The following is a 23,318-nucleotide window of genomic DNA, read 5'->3' as shown; positions in this document are numbered from 1 at the left end:
GTGGACATGGGGAAATGCGTTTTATTCATGCCGCTCCTTAATGTCATGCAATAATATGAACAAAAGACTTTTACGCTTAGCAGAATACATGCCACATCTTTTTAGGCTAGACCATAGAAAAACCTAACCAGATTGACCTCACAATGTAGACAAACTATTTGTTTAAATTGTTTTACCGTTTCACTAAAAAAATAATGTCGGGTGTCCCTTTTTTAAGTTGTACTTTTATTTTAATGAAAAATCATTCATTACGTTTAATACGTGTCACTGCAGAAATCAAATTTACTTTATTTTGTAGAAATAAATTCATGATTGGTTTGTATGTGGTTGGATAGTCACGGAATACGCATGCGCAAGGCGTGGCTTAACGAGGAAATTTAGCTCGACTTGCTATCGAGCTGCAACTAATCTGGTAATATTATGTCATTTATAAATTATATTGGCAAATACTTTGATGTTGAATATGCCATTCGCCAGTACACTATACACGTAGTTGTGATTGCTAGTTTACAACGGGGCGAATAACTCCAATGTTGATGTGGTAACAGTCTGAGGTAGCCAGCTAGATAGCCACGGTAATGGACATCTAGATAGCTTGCAGGTGTTTTGCCTTGTTACTGCAGTAGAAATACATTATATGAGGGCTGTCACTTGAATAGCTGATGTTAGTTGATGTTCAATGTGAAACGTCTAAACATCTTGTCGACGCGGCACGTTTTCCTAAAGGTTTCATAAAAACATGGACCAGAAGATTCCGTATGATGACTACCAGCTACCAGTTGTGTTCCTCCCATCTTACGAGAGCCCACCAGCATGGATCCCCCCACAGGAGGTTGGAATTGGCTGATATATAATGTATTGAACGTTGATTAGGTTATGTCGACCTCTCGTCAACATAATACAAATGACAGAGCGATCCTAGTAAATTGCTGGGCTCTGCTTACATTGTGAAGTGTCAGACCTTAGACAGCATGTTAATGAAATAGACGACTTGTCAAGAAAAGATTATGTGTGTCTACTAAAGAGGATCCAGCACCCGGACTACAACAATGAGCTCACACAGTTCCTACCACGCACCGTTGTACTGAAGAAGCCTCCAGGTGCTCAGCTTGGCTTCAACATTCGTGGCGGCAAGGCCTCCCAACTCGGGATATTCATATCCAAGGTGATTGAGGCCCCTTGGTGTCTCTTCATGTTTTGTGCTGGTGTCTTTGTGTGGTACACCTCAATTCTTCAATGCATGTGTTTGTTTGACAGGTGGTCCCAGACTCGGATGCTCATAGAGCAGGACTACAAGAGGGAGACCAGGTTTTGTCTGTCAATGAGGTGGACTTTCAAGACATTGAACATTCGAGGGTGAATACAAATACTGTAGTCTCAATAGTGTGTGAGGCTCACTAAAGTATGTTAAACATGTAGGATGTCTGTTGACCTTTGTTTCTTTAACCTCTCTAAAGGCTGTAGAAATTCTGAAGAGCGCACGGGAAATCTTGATGAGGGTCCGCTTCTTCCCTTACAGTGAGTATCAAACTGTCCCTGAGGAATCGGAATCAGCTCCCACATTTTCAAAGCCTTTATCCAACCAATAACCCCATTTGTTTAGCGGAAGATTTTGTCCAAAGCTACTCATAAAAAGTATATAGTAAGCAGACTGCTATAGGTGCTTCTGTCCTAAAGTTAGTGGTGAGCTTGTTTCACAGTAGTCTAGCCAGGACAGCATGACTGGTGCCTTACTCATTAGATTGGTCCTAAAGGCAGTTTAAACATCAACAAAACAAACAAAACTACTGCTTATGTCACACAATAAGCAGACCCCTAAATGAGGGCTTCCGTGATGCTACAGGGATTATGTATAGGTGAATGATGAGATTTGTTTTTATGTTATGCCTTCAGCTGATGCAGATCTCATTGGAGATGCACTGCAGTGTTTCCAACATCATTTGATTCAGCTTGGCCATTGGAGCTCTGTTGTCAATGTAATTTACAAAGGCTGTAAAATATAGGTTAAACTGAATTGTGATATTTTTGTGTGAGTAAAAAATGTAGGGGAATCGCTGCATCACACCATTGTTTAATGGATTCTGGAGCAGCTTTGATTGGTTTATACAATTCTCAGATTCCCATCAATATTTTTACCTTATTGATTGATTTATGCAGAATGTTACAAACCAACAATGCAAGCTTCCATGCTAAACATTTTTCAATTATTTAGCTCTATATTTATTCTGTTCAGCCAAAGATAGATGATGTAATTTTGTTGTACAGCCCCAGTAGCCACATAACCATCAGACAAACAAATAAAAAATTTAGTTATTTAATAACAATGAGTTGTTTAATAAGCCAATGGCAGCAATGCCATTGGCGTATTAGATAACAGGAAGAAAATAAAAGAAGAGATAAACATCCTCAGCTGATCCCACTACTGTCTTAAGACACCAAGAAGGCCTCTTGGCCCTCGTTGAAGGTCACTAATGCTTTTGTGAATGTATTTTATTTTGTTGCCATTAGATTATCAGAGACAGAAGGAGAGGACTGTCCACTAGGTGGCAGCAGAACAGCACGAAGATGAACCGACCAAAACAAAAACTAAAGCCCCCTCTTGGCGGACCGACGCAACAGCATGTCATCAATCTTGATCACTGCACTGCTGCCTTCATTCACCCTCTGCTTTGAGACCATTCATCAGTCTCTTTTGGAAGGATACCTCCCAGGTTTTTAGAAAATAGATGAATAGATTACAAGAGTTTCATTTATTTAAATTAATCAAAATCCCTCGCACACTAAACTTTTCCACTCATGCTCAGTTCATTCGTGCCATCGTTCTGAATAAGAAAATCAACGTTCATAGTCAAATTTGGTCTTCTGTTTCAAAGAATATCAGGTGCTTGATAAGCACTACAAAGGTTACCTGAGGCAATGCCAGTTGACACGATTTTACATTACTCATCTTGAAGCAGATGCCCAACTAGTTACTAAGAAAGTGTTTCCTTTAAAAGAAGAATTGTCTTGTTTAATTCTTGACAAATCATTTCACCAACCAGGACAAGTACAAGTTGGATTTACTCAAGCCGTTAAACAATTAGTACTTGCTATAAACTTTTTTTTTTGTGTGTGTAGAACAAAGTATGAATATGCAGACATATCACGAAACCACTTGTCTTATTTATACTTGACTGGGTAATATAATTGATTATAGTATTTATATTGTCATGGTATATAACTTCATTAACTGGTGTATAAAATGATTATCAATCATAAATAAAGGCATATTTTGCCACATGTATGTTTACACATTTTATTTCAGTTCACAATTTGCTTTGAGGTGTTTGTTATTACACAGTTAGTTTAATTCCGAATAGACGTTTAGACACATGGCTGTCATAAACAAGCATTTAACAGGCCTAATCCTACTGAATAATACAACTCGGGGCTTAGAAACTTAACATTAAAATGTTTTAAGGTTTATTCTTTTCCCTGAAGTCACTAGTATTTTAACAGTGATATCCATGAGACATAAGCACTGTGATATGAGAAGCTCAACCCACTGTTCTACTGGCTGATCGTTTCAATTGAGGATGGCCCATGAGCAGTATAGTAAATCACACGGAACCACAGAAACCTGTAAACCTAGGTTTATTTTTTTTTACAGGATGTTTCATATCTGGGCAGGGCTAAGTTCCAGAGCTTGTGGGACTTACTTTTTCTGCTCCATCATAACAGCTTAAACACTTTTTTTTTTTTTTTTAAGAATTAAAAAATTCATGTAGTCACAAGGTGTCATACTCAAAATGCAGGATTTCAGATCGTTTAGATACTGATGAGGTAAAAGAAACTATCCCGACACACCCAAATAATACAGGTTAGACTGTACCTTCAGTGTCTATTCAGACAATTAGTTAACTTGCATAGTAATGGGTAACAACTTATCAACGGTCAATAAAATGTTCACTTCAAAGCCTTCAGACTTGGCGTTCATGAGGTTGGAAATACAGCACTGTAAAGCTGTAAAAATAATAATAAAAAAATGTCTATACACAAACACACAATATGTTTTTTCCTCAAACTGAGATCGATAGGAAGCTTAAGCATATGCTTATAACTACCAATCATAGTTAAACAGTGACGTTTCTTGGGTAGCTATATATGGAATTATTATTTAAAGGACATTACAAACTTAATTTAACCTTTTTTCCCAAAATAGTGACTCCACATCCATCGCACAGTTGCAATTAAAGCACATTCCTCTGGGATTAACCTTCATATGCGCATTATTTCTTTTAAATTGGCCCTTTCACCAACTTAAAAGAAGGTTAAGATAGGTTAATGGGTTCAAACACCAGAGAATCTTGTTTGGTTTGATCTGTCAGGCTGGTTGTTCCAAGTTCCTCCCTACATCTGATTGGACAGCCCGTGAATACTTCATTCCACTGGCTAATCTGGTAAAAGTGCATCGCTACGGTGTTTTGGGGCGAGGTTTAAAACAAAAACGAGAGGTGGAGGACACAAGTCTCCACCAAAGTGTCTTAAAAAGTTTGAGAGTGTTAATTTGAGTCTCCCCTTGGCCTCTAAAAAGAGTGTTTAGCTGCTGTCCCCGTTCTCCCCGTTCTCTCCATTTTCCACCGTGGAGCTCTCGTCCACGTTCTCCAGGGAGTCTGCCCTTTGGAGCGACAGCTCCAGAGGGTCCATCATGGGCAGGTTGTTCTGCACTGGGAACAACCAGGGCTTCTCATCAGGAACGTTTTCAGCCTTCCACTTGGGGTAGTCCTGGCCCGCCTTGTGCACACTTTTCATTACCTGGGGAGAGGGAGGAGTCACCGGAACACGTCAGATATGTGACACAAGGCAAAACCGGCCTATCCTTAATTCCTATACGATAAGTTATGTACCAAACACTCAGCCCGAGACGAAACTGGCTTGCACAACCTCTGACTCTAGAAACGCCCATTCAAAAAATGTGTCACTATAATTTGTGTATCACGTAGGCCCCCAGTTAGAAACAAGTCTAACCATCTCCATTCAGCCCCATTCCTGTATTCAAAAGCTAACCAGGTGAAAGTCAGCAACATTAGATCCATGAGTATTCTGCCACTGCATTGCAGTCCAATTGTCTTCGACACAAAATTAAGCATGGCTAGGCGGCGAGTTCTGCGTGTCGATAAGCTATGTTAATCATTAGCAAACGGGTCAAGGTTGTCTTTTCAATTGATTGTGCAGGGCCTCACCATCTCCGTTTCAGGCACATTGATACTACTTGGTTGACGTAGTTTAAGATTTGAAACCTGGCAAACGAGTTCTACTAGCAGTGTGAAACACAGCACTAGCCAGCGTTCTGCCTTTGTCAAGAACAAGAGCAGTAATCAGTATAGCTAGCTACCATTGTCTTTCAAGATACTGGAAATACCAGCTGCAAATTATACACTGGGCATATTGTCTTAAACCTTCCTGTACCAACTTATCAGGAATGAATTACACATTAGGGACATTACTTTCAAACACATGGAAAATAACTTCTAAGGAAATGTTACTTCTAAGCATTTACTGTGTTGTGAGCACCAAGTTTAAAAAGGGGAATAACTATCCTTAATACCTTAGGAGCCAAGATCTGAGATGCTTTGTTGACGACCCATTTCGGAAGTGAACCTGTAACATAAAAGATAAATATATATATTTTTAATAAATGACATTGCGATTAGTCTGAAACAGCTCAAACTCTTTTATCAATGACTATTTTGTTCAAGGACTTACCTTTGGGGTCGGCCTGTGAAAGGTATGTGAAGGAGCAGCTATTCGGCCCCGTGGGCTTGATCAAGTAACCAGTCAGTATGGAGATGGCCCGCACAAGGCCATTGCGAGGTGGGTATTTCTGTAAATAAACCCAAAAACAATGACTCAGGTTTCATTTTCTCTCCGCCCCTGGTTAGCTACAGTTGGAACAGACGGCTACAGTCCTATATGCCGCACTCCTCTCTGTGAAAACCTCTGTGTACAGAACACACAAAGGCAATACATATGGTCATGGAACTAGGAATGACCTGTTTATGTTTCAGATAGTTGTGCGCAGCAGTATGCAGTGGGGGAAATAGCAGCAGCGACGTACTGGGTGTTTGACAGAGAAGTTGACGATGAGATAGTCCTCGTCCGTGACCTGCCATGATCGCAGTGTGACCACATCTCTGTTCTTCAGCGGAGATGGACAGGCCCCTAAAATATAGAGAAGAAAATGAATACTAAGGATTAGGGTCATTTGTCCCACATTTAATTCCCTGATTTGGCAGCAGAAGTTCAGAAAGCCACATTCTCCCTCTACAGTAGCCTTATGAGATGAAAACAACACCTTTGCTTTGACCGTAAATACCATAACAAAGAGCACTCATTCTTGCTCCCAAAGGGTTAAATGCTCCATATAAAAGTCCTGGGGGAACAATGAGATTGTAGCACAAGGATATGAAAAATAACCTGACTGACTGTGGCACAAAGCAAAAAGATGTGCACATTTGATTACTGAACAATGACACATCTCTATGCAACACAAAGCATACACTGGCGGATCTAAACAGCACGTGTGAATACTGGAAATCTCAGGTTCTCCAACAGAGATTATGAACCAGCAACCAACTTCCCGAATCAATAAAAGTTACACAGTTGTACTTCCTGTAGAAGAGTCATTTCACCCAACCCTTGCATGACTAATATTGTTTTTGGCAGATGTAACATTCAGTTAACTATAAAAGTTAACTGATGTATAAGTTACACAAAACAAGTGTATAGTGATAAGTGGCACGGATACATCAAATACTGCTGTCAGTGCTTACATGCGTAATAACCAAAGTCAGCATTGGCGGAGAGACGGGCGATGTCATAGCTCTCAATCATCGTTGAGTCCCAAGTGCTGCGGTAGGGGCCATCGTGAATGACGTCGTACATGGTGGCGGCGGACACATCCTGTATCGTCATCGTACACTATAGACAGAGTCACGCACACATTACATTTGAAATGGTAATTTGGCTACTGGACACGTCCAAATGGATGTTATTATAATGCAAGCAGAAATGCAATTGGATTCAATCACGCTACCAACCTTAATCATGTGGATTTTAGAACCATTTTTCTGTCCTTGTGTTTGCGTTGTAGAGGGGACTTCGACCCAAACTTTCATTCCGTTCTTATCATACTTGTTGCTCCAGTTATCTGTTGATGAACAATGTTTTCTGAATTGAGAAAAAATTGCTTCGTCGGGTAAAATACTTTCTTTACGAGACATCTCTTCTTCTGGCGAAAAAGTTAAAATAGGTGAAAAAAATAAAGTCCCATTCGGCGAGCAGTTAACTCCGTGCTGGTTTACCTGCTAAAAGGCGTCTTTCCTGTAGTTATATAGGACGCTAGCGGGCGGCCGGTCCAGTTGAGTGAGATTCTTGTGCGGATGAATTCCTCCTGCAGGCCGCGGCCCCGCGCAGCGTGCGTCACTCCACTTCCGGGGCCACACAGGTGTGTGCTACGCAGGTGGGCAGAAATATTGGGCTGGTCAAAGAATCTGAAAGGAATGTAGTTGCTTTTGTTTACATTACAGAAACGAATCGAGGGTGAATGTATATAGTAACGGATAATATACCAGACGTAATCCACATCCCAGGTGTTGTAGGCATGAGTTATGAGAACTAGAGTTATTGAGGGTAATTTGTTACAATTGCCATAGCCTGCAAATAGTTGGTGAAATGCGCTGTGCGACTACAACTAGTTCACTGCGACTGCCACTGAGAGGCAATTTAGATGTCAGACAGCTACAGGCACATTTCTGACAATCAGTCAATCTCTTCCGTGATCTAATCTTGCCGGTCATCACATAAGTGAACGTATCACCTCTGATAAATGTAGGGAGGGAGCAGTGTACAGAGGGAGGGAAATGTTCAGTTTCAAAAGCTTGCTCTCTTCAACTCCTTTCTGCTTTATCGTTGCAACTCTCGATTCTCACCAATCATAGCTTTTGCACACGCTATGATGCTAATAGTATCCATTTAATCAGTAATCAGTTTAATTTAATCAGAAGCCAATAGCACACTGTTAAATGTTAAACGGATCAGAATGAATACAATGTAGCCCCAGATGTATTAAGATTGGACAAGAACTATTTCTACTGTGAACAGTTTGCTACAATGAAAGTTGACTAGGCCTATTGCGATCCCCAATTTTCAGATATCGGCCTTGGACTCAGTATCACGTGTCAACAGCAATATTTATCACTGCAAAGCATATGAAACATTAATAGAAACCTTTTATACATCTTATTACCCTGTGAACAACATGTTGGATTTCTTGCTTGTACAAATTAATGTAGGCCTACATAATCAATACAAGGGACCTTCGTCTAGCTTAATTTCTCACACATTGAAAAGCAGGAGACATAAACCTTGGTGAAAGATCTTTATTTTATACCACAGACCTACATTTGGGTGTTTTTTATTTGCCTCTCCTTTTTATACAGCAGATAGTCATAGTACATTATTCACACAAACGTTGCTAAACACGAGTAGACAGCATATTTTTATATGGACAGACACAAGTCAGAATAGCACAGAGCAATCAGTGACAATAGAGAATCTGCTAGGATTAGGACTGTTGTTCGATGTAGTTAAATACTTTACAATTGTTTTAAATGTTTACAGTTTTAAAACAACCTACAACAAAATGCACAACTGTGTTTTAAAAGCGATATGGCTAATAAGTATTGTGATACTGTGTCTAGAAACAAGGGTGCATGTGTGTCGTCTGACTAAACCGCCGTCTTGACTAATCACACCGCAAAAAGACTTCCCAGCCGTGTGAAATTCAGGGAAAACCACACACACACACACACACACACACACACACACACACACACACACACACACACACACACACACACACACACACACACACACACACACACACACACACACACACACACACACACACACACACACACACACACACACACACACACACGTTGTCTTTTAGTAGTGTCCAAACAGGCATACACACACAAAATAAAAAAACCTTCAACATGCGTGTTAGTATGTCATTTTGGTCAAGCGTACACCGTTATTCAGTTGTTTTGAGTTACAGAATAAATAAACACGGAAAACCAACAGTCGCACAAAAGGCGTTAGCAAAAAGGCTGCAATTTCGACTTCTCTGCACTTTTCTCTATTCAAAGCGAGGGTGTTGGTACGCGTTTAGCTGGGTATCCGAGGAGACTCATATCCCAGCTCTACAAAACAACTAGTGAAGCCATTAGTCAGTCTGCAGAATTCGCGCATGTATTTATTTTACAAGAATTGTGGCTTGTTTCAGTGCACACCGTCAGTGAACAAGGAAGGCATCTGTGTTCTTAACCATTGAATTCCTGCACGTGAGAGCATGCTGCATGTTACTGCCATAAGTGTAATCAGCACAACACTAGCGTAAATATCATGGAGGGCAGGGATAATTACTATGGTGACTAAACACTGGCTTTCAAACAATGTTTCTTCGGCCGACTAAAGAATGCCTGTGCGATCATCAAGTGGTGGTATGCGTATATGGTCAATCCAACACTGTCGCTAGTGGATATGGTCAAACTGGTCAAACGTCTTTTAGGTTAGTACTACAGATAATGGAGTTAGGGATGGATTCCCTTTGAAAAGAAAAAGAAACACCATCCATTTCTCACATCAGTGCAATCTCGCTATTGTAGCACCCTCTGGTGGCGACCCTCTCGAAATCATCTAGAAATAATGTCACTCCTACACAAAACTGAGTGTATTAATTCCCTTGAGGTTCATTTCTACTAGTTTCTTAAAAGTCTGGTCCTAATGGTCACTCTGTGTAAAGGAGTAGTTTAAATAACAATAAAGTAGTAATCAAATCTTTTGCAACAAGTTACTTCAATTGGCTCAGAATAATTTGAAATGTCCAGCAATCAATACATACCGGATCTCTCATATTTAGGAGAAGTTCTCACAGTCCCAAATGACCATTAAAGCAAAAAGAGCAACCTATAATATCAATCCTAGGATCTCAACCTTGCAGCAAACAATGAGTATCCCCAAGCAATATTACTTTACAACAATGACTGGAGTGGCAGCAATCAAGCTCCGAATGGTGCAATAACTTAAGAACCATGATCTATGTCAATCTGCAACCCTATAGAATACCATGCAGTTAAACAATAAGAGAGAATCTGACCATTATTAACCTATTTCTTGTTTAATGCACATTATTATGTTCTTCTACCTTTTTTTTTTTTTTCTTTTCTTCGTTTTGTCCCAGATAATCTGTTGTGATACAGAATAGCACATCCACAAGGTTACTCGGAAAAGTCACTGAGTCGAAAGGGTGGAGGAGGAGGAGGAGGAGGAGGCACCCACCGCCATGGCACTGTGCCATGGGTGGAGTAAGAGGCCACCGAGAAACAAGCTGTTGGTGAGAATGTGTGGGGGGGGGGGGGGGGGTTATTAGCAGGAGCAGCTGGTCTCAGTGACGCTCATCTCGGGCTGCTTTTCCAGTTTGATGTCGATCACTGGAGAGGGCCAGGGTTAAAGCAACAACGACCGTTAGCTGCACGCGTGCGCGTGTACTATCTGGTGGTGGGTTTGAAAGCACAGCAGATTGCATGCAAAGCACTGTAAGCTAAATCAACCATTTTCCATGACTGACGGTGCATTTGTTGTGTTGTATCTATTCTGTACTCTGATCAAACCAAAGAGAAAATGTTTATTTAGAGGCTATGCTGCTGCAATTGTAATACCATTGCTATGCAGCCACCACTTCCTCTTTCAAAGCATCCTCACTTTCCTCACTCATTTGCCAGCAAAGCTCTGCTTTTTAATTGCTTTAAAAGAAAAGTGGTTGTGGTTATAATGATGGTAACGACAGCAATGTCAATAATTAGAATAATAAGGGCACACAAGAAAAGGATACTGTCTTCTTTGCTTTTCTCTGGAGTGCTATCCATTCCAGGCAGGGCAGCAGCCACACGACGGAACAACTGAGAGGAAGACGACAGGAACATGTGAGGAACCAAACAGTGTTGCAACACACAATGCAGAGCACATTGTGAACACATCATCCATGACAGTGCTGTTACATCACAAATGCTCCACAGTATGTGAGGCAGACAGTGGGTGTTTAGTGTTGAGTTAAGACAAATAGGCATCAGGGGGTGGCTACCATGCAAGCCTCTCCTATTTTAACTGACATGCAATTCACTAAAGCTGGGGATCCAAGAGGGAAAATAGTAACGCTTAACAATAGATCTTGTCATAAATGTATCATGTGAAAAAAGGGTATGCAGAGGGGAACACTGTATCCTGGAGGCAGGACGGGAAAACATGCCAGGGGGAGGAGGGAAACAGAAAAGCTGTGATGGAGGGCAGGTGCCTCCGAGGCCAGGCCGCCAGCATGTCTACCTGTTTGACATTGTAGCCAGTTTTTGCGCTGGTTTCTATGAACATGACATTGAGCTCCTTAGCCCTCTGCTCGCCCCCCTCGGTGGAGATCTGTCTGCTCAGGGCCACGCAGAGAGGGCAAGGTGGACGCACACACAGGTATGGAAGGACACGCCAGAGAGAGAGCGAGAGAGAGAGAGAGACACCGGGCCAAAGGATGGGTAGAGAGAAGGAGGGAGAGAAACAAAGAGAGCTCAATACAGACTCTGGTTTTGATAAGGAAAATAAGAGGTTAGTACAGTTACATCGAGGGGTATAGGAGTATAGAGTAAATAAAAAAGGGAAAAAGGAAGCGGGCTGAAAGGAGATGAAAAGCGGAGACCGTTTCGCAAGATTGAGGGAGAGAGAAACGAGTCTACATCAGATCCATAGAACACAATGTAAGGGTAAATCTCTCCAGACATTCCCAAACGAGCCTCTCTACCCTATGGCCATCGGCCTCCCAGTAGCAGTGGCTTTGACACGCATCCACCCCCCCCCCCCCCCCCACCCCGAATGAGGCGGCTGCTGGGACACCAACCTGTTTGACGTTATAGCCAGCCTTGGCACTCGTCTCTATGTACATCACATTCAGTTCACGAGCTTTCCTCTCTGCAGCCTCTACAGAAACCTGCCTGCCATGGTGGTGCCAGAGGTCGGAGCGAGTGGAGAGGGGATGTGTGGTGGCATGGGATTAAGGAGGGAGTAACATAAAAAAAAAAGAAACAGGGAGACAGACCACGACAAAGAAAACCAATCAAAAAAAAGGAACTTGAATAAACAGAAATTATAATAAATAAATGAATTTACAAATAATAAATATAGCAAATCTGGTGTGATGTCATGGTGACATACCAAGGGATGAGTAGCAAAAGGAAATTTGATGAAATGAGGGCATGAACAAGGGATCCAGACCGTGGAAGAAACTACGCAGGTAATCACTATTCACTGTGGAAACTGTCACCCCTGGATATATTACTAACATCTCCCACAACCGTTTACCTTTTATCGGCCAAGTCAGTTTTGTTTCCGACAAGCATGATGATGACATCACTTCCTCTCTCTGTTCTGACATCATCAATCCACTTTGAGGTTTGCTGGAACGAATTGAGATCTGGGAAGAAGAAAAATATTTGTATAAAAACAAGCAGGATGTGATCATCAACATATATATCAATTGTTGCCTTAGCAGAAATGTGCACCAAGTAGCCATTTCCTATATTAAAAGGTTTGAATGTAGAAAATATATAGAAAGATATATTAGTTTGTAAGCAGAGACCTTCAGTGGGAAACGCAAGAGAACAGGGTAGGTTTGAATCTCAGCTTGTGCATATAAAAAGCATCAAGGAAACAGTTAACGACAAAGGGCATGCAACCATAAGCTCTATTCTCATTGGTCCTACACCGCTACAGTAAGGGCTGCGGCCCTGACTCACTGGTGATGTCATAAACCACAACAGCGATGGTGGAATCACGGATGTAGCTGGGAATAAGGCTACGGAAACGCTCCTGTCCGGCAGTGTCCCAAAGCTGGAGCCTGACCTGAAGATTAGAACGGGAGAGGAGGAAGAGGAAGAGGCAGAGAAGGTGAGAGGAAAGAGAATATCAAGAAACTGAAGGATAAAGGGTTTTTGCAAGCCAGGGAACGAGGGTGAAGAAAGCCTTTCACAAAGGAATGGGGAAAATGTGTTAAATGTGGAAGGTGCCAAGACTGCGGCCAATTGTCCTTAAACAGAACATGCATGATCTGTTTAAATGGAAGAGAAAATACGAAGGCAGTTTGGAGAACTTTTCCATGCCAATCATAAATTGCGTATTCATAAATCATCCGTCTAGGAAAAAGATAGAAATCCCAATGTGTCATATCATCATAGACACTGAACTTAAGGGCGGCTGATTTCTTAGTTATTGAGTCTGATGTATCCTCAGATCACTCAGAGACCACCGTCCAAATCAAACTAACGGACTGGTGAACTCGGTGCCCTTCCGTGCTCGTATGGGAGCAGAAGCCACGATACCTACTGGCTATATCATAAACCACCACAGCAGCAGCTGAATCGCGGATGTAACTCGGGATGAGGCTGCGGAAACGTTCCTGTCCGGCTGTATCCCAAAGCTGCAGCCGAATCTGTGGCCAACCGCAAACAGTGTGGGGACGGGTGGAGTTTATGACCCGGACAAGGGATTTACAAATACAATGCACACATTTAAAAAAAAAAAAAATGACATGAAAAGACAATGCCTTAAATCAAAAACGTCATGGCTGTAATGTTTTGATTGGTTATAAACTGTGTCGGTGAGATTATTTGGTGAAATGGGCATGCTCATGGATTCTACTTAAAAAAAACATTGAAGACACAAGAATCTTTGAGCTCTATTAAATAATGAATTACGAATGATGCCATTGCAATATGAACAGTGTATTGGTTAAACAGAACCGTGCCGACTTACAGTGCGATCCTCTAGGTACATGGTTTTCGACAAGAAGTCGATGCCAATTGTTGCCTGTGGGAAAATGATTTGGTATATTAATAATTGCATTGCTTCACAGGTCATATGTACACTAAAGTATTTCATATTAAAAGCTTCAAGCAATACACATTTTGAATTGCTATCAACAAATTTCATGACCGCTTCGGAAAATGACCTTTTACCTGATAAGTGTTGTCAAAACTGTCATACATAAACCTGGTGATGAGCGAGGTCTTCCCAACTGTATCCATAAAAAAAAGAACATACATAAACATACTATGACTGAACACAATAAAAATACATAAAAAGGACCCAAACTATATCTTAGAGTAGAAGGTTTTCAACATGTTTTGAACCTGAAAAGCATCCTCAAATTGATTTTCCCCACATTGCGTCATGTTGAGAAAGCCGGCAGAGAAAAGCACATCAATGATGCTCTGTGTGGACTATCGCACCCACACGCTGAGCTGGCAAATAGGGTGGAGTCAAAAATGTTGGCTTTTGGAAACACATTGATTGTGAAGCTCTAATGCTTCTGAAACAGCCGTGTCGTGGATGTAAGAAAAGTGATAGCGATTCCAACAAAACAAGCACGCATGTAAACCCGTCCCATTCAAGGCAGTGTCAGTGCCTGGTCTATAGTTTCATTGCACATGGGGGGTGAATCGTACAGCCGGCCGTTTCCTGTGGCCGACGTGGCTCTGCAAGACGCAGCGAGCCGTGCGCTGGTAGACGGGGAGCTACGAAGCATAGCATCCCGATACGTCACGCTTTTGAGATAAAGCGATATTTTGAAGCCGACCCAAGACACCGTAAAACATGTTTTTCATGGAATCCACTTTTAATATAGTATCTGCGACCAGATAAAGTGAGACGAATAAACATTGTCCGGGGACGGTATTTTGACACGTATGTGTAGCGTTAGCTGTAGCGTTAGCTAAGATAGCTCCGTCGCAGAGGTGACGGTGGCGACGAGAGGATGCTGAGGCACCACTGAACGCAAGGCTCCATATCTGGGTTATCTGATTGAAAATTAAACGCGTACATTATTTCAATGGCTCTGTAGGATTTAGGTTAGGACGACTGATAATCGTGCATCACCATGACGCTGCCATTTGAAACGAACAGGGGATTGTTGTTAACTTGAGCGATGAGACGCCTAGCTTGCTTAACCCGTATTACGACGTCATCGACGGACAATTTTGGGAGTAAATGGACGTTTGCAATTTGTAATCGTTCATCAAATTAGTGTTACATTTCGCCACACAAACAGGCAGCGTTCCTGCAATGCACGGAGCATCACATTAAAGATGGGCTAGCAAAGTGGCGTTCGATAGCTACACTAGCTTCAATCAGCTATCGCTTTCACTGATTTATATAACATTCCAACATCCACGTACGGTGTCCTGGTACACTTACCGCTCTGCTCGCCCAAGAAGACAAGCTTGAACTTTCGTAGGGGGTTGCCAAACTCTCCGCCGCCGGTCGTGGTTGACATATTTACTGACGATAAACAACGGCTATACAGGCGAGACTGTGGAGGAGGAAAAAGTGTATCCTGACTGAGCGCTGTGGGTTCGTTACGCGCATGGACGAAACATGGCGCCCCTCAGTGGTCACCAGCGGAACTACCGAGGGGCAAGGTGCATTTGTATATCCCTGGACTGTTTATCAATTTATCAGACGATTTGAGATGACTGTTCTTTTATATTGTAGAGATTGCCATTTCATTTTATTTATATATTATACTTCTTATGTTATATTTACATATTTGCATTTATAGTTAAATCTATATTTTTGATATTGGGTATTTAAACGACCAGAATAAAAAATACACAATGTTAATTTACTATAAGGTTTTGCATCGAAAACAAAACCAACTCAAGTCTGAACCAAAATAAGAACAAGAAGGAGGTTAAACCGAATCACTGAATTTATTCTCTTAGTTGCACAGCTTGACATCAATTTGTGTATGTTTCTGAAAAGAACTGTACACAATTGTAAAATTCACAACAGTTAACATTTTCTACAATACATTATTTTTTTATTGGAAGTGAAACAAAACAAGACACACCAAAGTTACAACTGCAAACTATTTAAGCATGTTTCTGCGAGAAAACCTTTGGTCTAAAGAAAGGGACTCAAACGAGCATTTTGTCAGAGTCGATACCCAATAGTACTATAGAGGATTTGATTGAAGTGATTGCGATTTAAATAAAGAGTCAGTAGTGCAACAACATTGCTGTGTCCATCTTGGCTGATGTGCAGTTTTCCTGGTGGTACTTTCATCCAATCGCTGGTACAGAGAACCATCTCTGGTCCACTGGCGCCTCTACTCGAGTGTGACATCAGATCTGTGGGGGGAAGGACACATTGCATCCGTCATCTTGTCTTGATTAAACCCAACATATTTCTTCTAGCTAAACTAGTGTTACATATTCTGAAGAGGCTAAATGCAAGCAATATCTGTGCTGTACATGTTTATTTTATTTGACATTTTACTTCTTGTAAATGTGTGTCGCAATACTGAAAAAAGTTAGTCTTGTTAAGTGTATATGTTTTTATGACACAGGTTATCAAGAGGGTCCTTTAAAGTTGGGTAAATTGCAGGTATGTCCTGTGCCCATTGACTATCGCACTGAATGTGACCTCACCTGAACTAATGACACTTTTACTCCAGTTTGCTGCAGATCATAAGATACACATAAAACGGGAGTTTAAAAATGGAAGGCAAAGCTACACACACATCACTAGCATCACTAGGACTACATCCCACAAAGTATCAAAAGTAATGTCATTATATATAGTGTCGCTAAGGTTTTATACTTACACTTCTGCTCACAATGAGACGATGCATTGAATAAAACAAGAATAAAAGAATGGCATTATTAGTTAGAATATGTCTCACCACATATGCAGTGTTTTAAACTCTGCATAGGCTAGGCTAACCATCCACCTATAATTCCTATTTTTTCCACCTTGGTATTCTGTATTCAGTTCTCCGATCCAAGCTTGCTATTAGAACCAAGATGGCCACTAGGTTAAAAAGGCACAATTCACCCACCTGCTGGCTTAGGGGACATCAAGATGAGAGGAAGCTCTGCAACGACATCACTAAAAACAAGAAGTTGAATATTAATTTCTGTATATACTGCATGCTGTGATGGAAAAATACATGCATTTTTTACTTTTTATCAGTTTTTTATACTTTAAAAAAATATATATATATACTTTTTCCTATTCCTTGTATTGCCTAGCCATCCCTGATTTGATCATTGACAATTGCATTGTGGGGAGGGTTGTGAGGTTGTTTATATAGCTCTGTGAAACTATATTCTGGGCTCCCTCAGCTAGAGAGGAGACTTGTGTATTCTTACATTAAAATAGGTCAATTGTCTACAACTATTTTGTACTTTTTTGCATTTTGAAGTCTCATCTGTCCTAGATGCAATATCTCGTAAAGAAATTGCCCCGACAATGCATAATATTTTTCGGTTCAGTTGGATATTCATAAGACACCAATGAAGAAGAATGTGTGTGCATGCATTCAGAAGGTCTCTCTCACCTTCCTGTAAGGCTCCCCAGCAGGCTGTGAATAGCAGGACAGACCGATTAGAGCTATTCTGCGTAGCATGGCACGGAGAGTAAAACCAACGGCTATAAGTCAGGAAGTGTAATAGTGTATAGCTGGGCCTTACCCTCCGCTGGACAAAGACACGCTGACCTTCACTTTATAAGAGATGATGATACCCTGCATCTCCTTCTCACCACTTTGGCACCTGGGAAAAGAAAGCGAGAATATTCAAGCTTCCAGCTGAAGAGGATGGTATACAATCACACCCGCGCAGCGGAGAACGGGACTGCACATGCTTGTTCTTACAGGGTGGTGGAGGCCAGGTTGGTGTCTCCGTCCTTCAGGCGTCCGTCCACAGCGATGCCCCGTTTCTCGCTGTTGTTGGCCAGCAGGGGGGTCATGGTGAATTCCTTCTCGAAGGTGGAGTTGGCGTTGATTGTTTCCCTACAGTGATGAGGAGTGTGACAGTAAGTGGGAAGTTGCAAACTAACAAACATTTTATGGATTAGAATTTGCTTGAATTTGAAATAGGTAAATTAAAATGAAAAATACAAGTATAACAATGGGATACAACCGTTTTAAAGTGATTGAGTTTTCGATCAATCACATTATTAGGTTGCATGTAAATCAACGGTTTCCCCTGCCTGTAGCAGAACATGTGTTATGTTGGAAGCCTTACCCAAACTCCTCACTGCAGACGGCCTTAACGTAGTTGTCAGACGAGTACAGAACAACAGCGGTATTCTGCTCAACTAATTATAACACAAAACAAACAATGTTCATCATTAGGATGGATTCTGTACGGACGACCACTATTTAACACAATGTCTCTGTGGTCTTTTTTGATTACATACCTGTTATTTTGATCTTCTTCACAACCTTACTGCTGTCATTATTGATTTTTACGTTGATAGAGATCGGATCTCCGTGGTAGTAGTTCTAAAAAATAAAAAGGTTCAAATTGAGATAATGCTTTCATGTAACATAACCATGCATCATGAATACGAGGGAAAACTTTAGTTTTTGTTTTGTCCTACCTCTTTTCCCAGAGAGGCCGACAGCTGAAGTGGCGATGTGATTTCCGCCTTGGGGCCAGCGTTTGTGCTGGCGGGTGAAAACTGGATCTTACGGATCATCAGACGGCAGGTGTCCCTGAAGCGAGAACATAACCACGAGGAGGAGAAGACTCAGTATGAAGCCACCTTCCATCTGCGGCGTATGCTGACTTACTAAAAAGCAGAAGATGAACGTTTGAAAACAGAGAACGCATACTCACTTCTTCTCAATGACCTCATCGCCGTCATCAGCCGCATTGGCAATATAGGCCTTGAGCTCAAAGTCAACACCGCACGCCTGCAAGAAGAACACACAGAAAAACATGTGATTTACACATCCTAGGAGAGAGAGAGAGAGAGAGAGAGAGAGAGAGAGAGAGAGAGAGAGAGAGAGAGAGAGAGAGAGAGAGAGAGAGAGAGAGAGAGAGAGAGAGAGAGAGAGAGAGAGAGAGAGAGAGAGAGAGAGAGAGAGAGAGAGAGAGAGAGAGAGAGAGAGAGAGAGAGAGAGAGAGAGAGAGAGAGAGAGAGAGAGAGAGAGAGAGAGAGACGGCTACTGTGTGAAAGAGGGAAATAACAGTAAAGTGTAAACATACCTTTCCGCTGTCGTTAGGTCCAGGCTGCAGAGCGACTGAGCATGGCAGATTGGTAGGCATCTATTACAGGCCGACAAGAAAAAGATGGAAACTTTCATGAAACTAAGTGGCAGTGAAGGGATTCAGTTATGAATTTTATTGATGAATCATTGATATTGATTGCAATTAATCAAGCAAACATTTGTTCTTAATGTGATGAATTCCTACATTAATAACAACAAAATAATTAATAATAATTAATAATTAAACGTAAGTGAAAATATGATTTGGTTTAATCCAAACAGGACAAGAAGAGAAATGTTGAGTTTCATAGAATTCCTTTTCTGTACCTCAAAAGAAAAGTGGTGAGCCTGCTCCCCAGCTTTCTTCACCAGAGCTTCTTGCATGGGGGTTTTGCCAATGCCCCCTCCAAGGACTGGGAAAACCTGCACGCGCTTCACCCAGATGTCTCTTCTGCAGGACAACCCAATCACGTCCAGGTCCTCACTGCCGTAGCGGAAAGCGCAGGCGAGGTACACAAACACTATGAAGACAGTGGACGTGGGAGTCAGTGCGGCGTAGATGGTCAGGTTAGATGTTTTATTTAGTTGTATTTGCTACTGAAAAGCATTATAGAGGCTAGGGGGGGATTGAGTTACCTTTTCTGCCATTGAGGTTTGCAGGGTCGACCTTCAGCACCCCATCTACAAATGAGAGAAGATCAAATTTCATCATTCGAAACGATTTGTATCAGTGCTGAAATGCAGAAAATGCAACAAAATGCTAAAAGCGCTGATAAGCAAAACCTGAAAATTATCTTTTTTACTTGTTCCCATTTGATCAATTCTAATGTCGAAAGTTGACAATGCAGGCATTTGGGTGTGCATATCATAATTATAACACCACACACAAACAGCTTTAATACACGTAGCCAACTGTGCTTACATTTTCATGTAGGTACACAAAAGTGTCAAATAACATAGATATCCTTGATCAAATCTCTTTGCTACTCACCAACAATGTCCACAGAGGTCACATGGTCCACAAAGTCTCTCTTCCCCAAGTAGAGGGTCAACTAGGTGGAAAATAGAGAAAATACACAAGTTCATGGAAATTCATAGGGGGAAATGAGTGTAATTTCAGTAGCTTCTTGTAGTGTGGTCCGAGAAGAAACTTACATCCCCATTGCCACTGGTCTTCTTGAAAACTCTGGTTTGAGAAGGGGAAAAGGCAAAGGACAGAATCTCGTTGATGGCTCCAGAATAACACATTCACGCAATAACACATCCACACAATGCTGTTCAATCAATCAATACATCAGTGACAAAATCCACCAATCCAAATCCGGTATTTTTCCACTTAAGGGGCATTTCAAGGCAAGAGGTTTGCAGAATATGAGGACAGGAGATGACAAATACAGTATCAATCATACAGGCCAATAGATAATAAGGACCTAAACACATCAGGAAAGGAAGGCTAACACAAGGAGGCTGACACTATATTGTGCAAAACGGTTTTAAATTTAAAAGTGAAAGTGCTTTACATGATAGTGGAGCACTGATCAGGGTTCCTGTTAACCCCGAGAGACCTAAAGGTCACAGTATGTCACTAAGATTAGCCAATTACAACTCCCCGATCCCCTCCCCCCCCCAGCTCAACCACCACCAACCCTCGCTAGGTGAACCATGGATTAGTAAATAGGGCGACTGCTGGTGGCGATGGTGTAATCCGGACAAGCAGGGGCCTAACTATCACAAAACGTCATGATCTCGATGTGAACATATCCTGTCTCCATTCATACTGCTTCTTAAACTGACAGCTGACAAAGTGTTCTTTCGTCACTCATCCTGTTTCTGTACTATCCGTTTCCAGCTCTCACTCGATTTGGATGAGTAGAGTTTGACAATTGACATAAAGCGTCATATTACTATAATATAAGATGATATTTATTTCCGCATCTTGTGAGACGTTTCTTCCTCAATGCTCTCCCCTGCTTCTCACTCAAGGTGAAATCCACCCGATCTGTGGTATCAGGATAGCCGATAAGCCCAAAGGCAGAGGTTAGACATGTTTATACTAAGACTAAGTTACATAGGGGAGGTTGTAACCCCCCCCCGGCTTCTCTGTTATTATGGGATTTAGCCTAATCCCTCCTTCTAGTTTTTTTTGGCAGTAGGCCTCCTACTTTTAGAGTTAACATATATGAGACTGTTTACGTAACGTTATTACAGATAGGTGTGGTGGTCGAGATTGTTAAAAGGGTTTAAACGGGCAGTAACCCCTGGTGTGTGACAGGTCATTGAACTTGGCAATTCAACTGTATTGAGGAATGACATTGAAACCAACGGAGACTGATACGATATACAGTACCTCAATCCTTAAAGCTGTGATGCGAACGGATGTTCCAATCACAGAACTGTTCTGCTTCGTCAAACTTTTTTTCACCCAAAGTAAATGTCTAAAATTAAGGTTCACCTCTGTGGTATTTAATCGATAATGGGACTAACCTGGTTAAATCTGAATATATATATATATTTTAATATAGCATGTATTTTAGTGTGTAACAAGTGTAAATGGTCGGAAGGCCGGCTTACTTTGACATCTCGACAGGTTAGTTGAGGGTTCCTGCAAATGAGGCAAAAAACGACATAAGACATAAGACACAATAAGACATAAAAAACATAAATAGATCACGTGTTTATCATAGTTGTTAAACTATTAAGATGAGGCCCACTAAATTCCGAAGTGCCTACAAAATGTCCCAACAATCTCTTTCAAACTATTCAAACTATTACAACTACGAGTAACATTATTCGTATTAACAATTCGTAATAACAATATCAATAATATAATTTACAATTCATAACTGTTTATTTATTATTAACAATAATCATAATAGTAATATGTAAATATTCATGATTAGTTAGCCCTAGCCCTCTAACCCTAACCCTGTTACTAAATAATACATATGAATATACATGAATGTGCATTTGTTTTTAATTGATTGAATCAAAGTCAAAGCCAGGATATCACTCAGGAGGCCCAGACCACAGCCCTAATGTACAATCATACCAACCCTTTGAAACATACCAAAATAAGTCTAAACATTTCTGAGCACAACATGTACACAGGTTGACAGGCACACAGCAAAATCCTATCTTATTCGGATCGAATACCCACCCAAAGGTGACCAGTTCATCTACTCACCTCTGGTTCCCGCTCTGTGTGTTATGTATTCCGTGACAGTTGTCTCTGTGTGGTGCGTGTAAGGGTGCGTCCTGCCTCTTATAGGCAGGTGGCCCGTCCCTCCAGCTTACCAGGGCTTGTCATCCCAGGTTCCTATTTTAGATACGGTCAGATTAATCCATTAGTCAGGTTGTTTTTGTTCAAAGGTAGGTGTGAGTAAGTTACAGGAGGGCATGGGATTTTCCTCTGCTTCTGTGCACGTGGCGTGTTGGCTGGTTGGTTTCCAATTTGATCAACTATTGTGCATTGTTTTCAACAATTGCCATTGAATCAGAATAAGCTGTATGCTAATGTTATGTTGAGATACATTGACTAGAAACATAACATCGGTAAGATAAGTTATTTTACATTTACATTGATATGTCATTTAATATAAAAAAGACAATTTACAAAACAGTTTTTACAGTTACATTTTGCAGAGTGCAGTGTGCCTTTCTAGTATGATGTATCATATGTAGGCCTATAACATCTTGTATATGAGCCAAATAAGTTTTAGAACTTTTAATATTTCACACAATGTCCTGCTGGGTCATGAATAGACGCACCCTGGGTTTAAAGATCAAGCTTTGTACTTGAGTCCAGTGCCAATAGTGCATACTTTTTCCTGGCAGGCACCCCCACACCCCCATGCAGTTTACCGTGGACATAAACTCACGGCGAATCCATAAGACGGATTTAAAGCACAACTCATCACCTCCACAGTTAAATTGAATTGATAATAATTAGGAGGGGACCAAGTTGAACGATTTGCAGATGATCTTTAATGCCTTGCTGGACTCGAGGTAACCTCTCTACCAGGTGTTCACGAATTAAATTAAATGGATCTCTCTGTCATAAAGGGACATCTGCTTGGCTCTCCTAAAGCCGGACCATGGAGCCCACTCCTTTTTGGATGAACACTGTCTTCCCTGGAATGCCATTCTGCTGAATTGAACTGGCCTCACTGGGAGCTTGCAT

General features: G+C 41.3%; 4 protein-coding genes across 8 annotated transcripts; 1 reads left to right on the top strand and 3 right to left on the bottom strand.

Annotated features, from left to right (window-relative positions):
• The first annotated feature begins 281 nt into the window (after positions 1–281).
• Positions 282–4,276, top strand: pdzd11 (PDZ domain containing 11). 2 transcript variants are annotated; one of them, XM_060063056.1, is made up of 6 exons: positions 282–412; positions 727–832; positions 1,025–1,165; positions 1,258–1,356; positions 1,458–1,518; positions 2,509–4,276. In XM_060063056.1, the coding sequence occupies exons 2-6, from the start codon at positions 740–742 to the stop codon at positions 2,541–2,543; spliced, it is 429 nt and encodes a 142-aa protein (XP_059919039.1). In that variant the 5' UTR covers positions 282–412; positions 727–739; the 3' UTR covers positions 2,544–4,276. The 2 variants fall into 2 exon arrangements, with proteins under 2 accessions (XP_059919039.1, XP_059919040.1); XM_060063057.1 differs by having other exon boundaries at positions 407–575.
• stard14 (START domain containing 14) lies at positions 3,699–7,467 on the bottom strand. Its single transcript, XM_060063051.1, has 6 exons — positions 7,080–7,467; positions 6,813–6,960; positions 6,098–6,201; positions 5,746–5,863; positions 5,588–5,640; positions 3,699–4,794 (listed from the first exon to the last, which is right to left on the bottom strand). Exons 1-6 carry the CDS (start codon positions 7,260–7,262, stop codon positions 4,579–4,581), a joined length of 822 nt encoding a protein of 273 aa, XP_059919034.1. The 5' UTR covers positions 7,263–7,467; the 3' UTR covers positions 3,699–4,578.
• Positions 7,468–8,405: 938 nt separating this feature from the next.
• On the bottom strand, positions 8,406–15,519 carry rab41 (RAB41, member RAS oncogene family). 3 transcript variants are annotated; one of them, XM_060063055.1, is made up of 8 exons: positions 15,334–15,519; positions 14,097–14,155; positions 13,894–13,947; positions 12,879–12,984; positions 12,445–12,556; positions 11,425–11,518; positions 10,937–11,003; positions 8,406–10,535 (listed from the first exon to the last, which is right to left on the bottom strand). In XM_060063055.1, exons 1-8 carry the CDS (start codon positions 15,410–15,412, stop codon positions 10,471–10,473), a joined length of 636 nt encoding a protein of 211 aa, XP_059919038.1. In that variant the 5' UTR covers positions 15,413–15,519; the 3' UTR covers positions 8,406–10,470. The 3 variants fall into 3 exon arrangements, with proteins under 3 accessions (XP_059919038.1, XP_059919036.1, XP_059919035.1); XM_060063053.1 differs by lacking the exon at positions 11,425–11,518 and adding an exon at positions 11,984–12,077 and having other exon boundaries at positions 15,334–15,517; XM_060063052.1 differs by lacking the exons at positions 11,425–11,518; positions 12,879–12,984 and adding exons at positions 11,984–12,077; positions 13,465–13,570 and having other exon boundaries at positions 15,334–15,516.
• A 306-nt stretch (positions 15,520–15,825) lies between these two features.
• On the bottom strand, positions 15,826–22,421 carry arr3b (arrestin 3b, retinal (X-arrestin)). Of its 2 annotated transcripts, XM_060063025.1 has the most exons (17): positions 22,323–22,421; positions 21,710–21,740; positions 20,294–20,324; positions 20,130–20,190; positions 19,775–19,819; positions 19,466–19,659; positions 19,137–19,196; positions 18,765–18,841; positions 18,526–18,640; positions 18,343–18,427; positions 18,168–18,240; positions 17,795–17,932; positions 17,613–17,693; positions 17,480–17,503; positions 16,975–17,028; positions 16,569–16,598; positions 15,826–16,268 (listed from the first exon to the last, which is right to left on the bottom strand). In XM_060063025.1, the coding sequence occupies exons 2-16, from the start codon at positions 21,715–21,717 to the stop codon at positions 16,586–16,588; spliced, it is 1,059 nt and encodes a 352-aa protein (XP_059919008.1). In that variant the 5' UTR covers positions 21,718–21,740; positions 22,323–22,421; the 3' UTR covers positions 15,826–16,268; positions 16,569–16,585. The 2 variants fall into 2 exon arrangements, with proteins under 2 accessions (XP_059919008.1, XP_059919007.1); XM_060063024.1 differs by lacking the exon at positions 16,569–16,598.
• Positions 22,422–23,318: the final 897 nt, after the last annotated feature.

Source organism: Gadus macrocephalus, chromosome 10 (assembly GCF_031168955.1).
Source record: "Gadus macrocephalus chromosome 10, ASM3116895v1".
NCBI lineage: Eukaryota > Metazoa > Chordata > Actinopteri > Gadiformes > Gadidae > Gadus > Gadus macrocephalus.
Note: the sequence above shows the minus strand (reverse complement) of the source record. Positions and strands in the feature narration are given on the sequence as shown.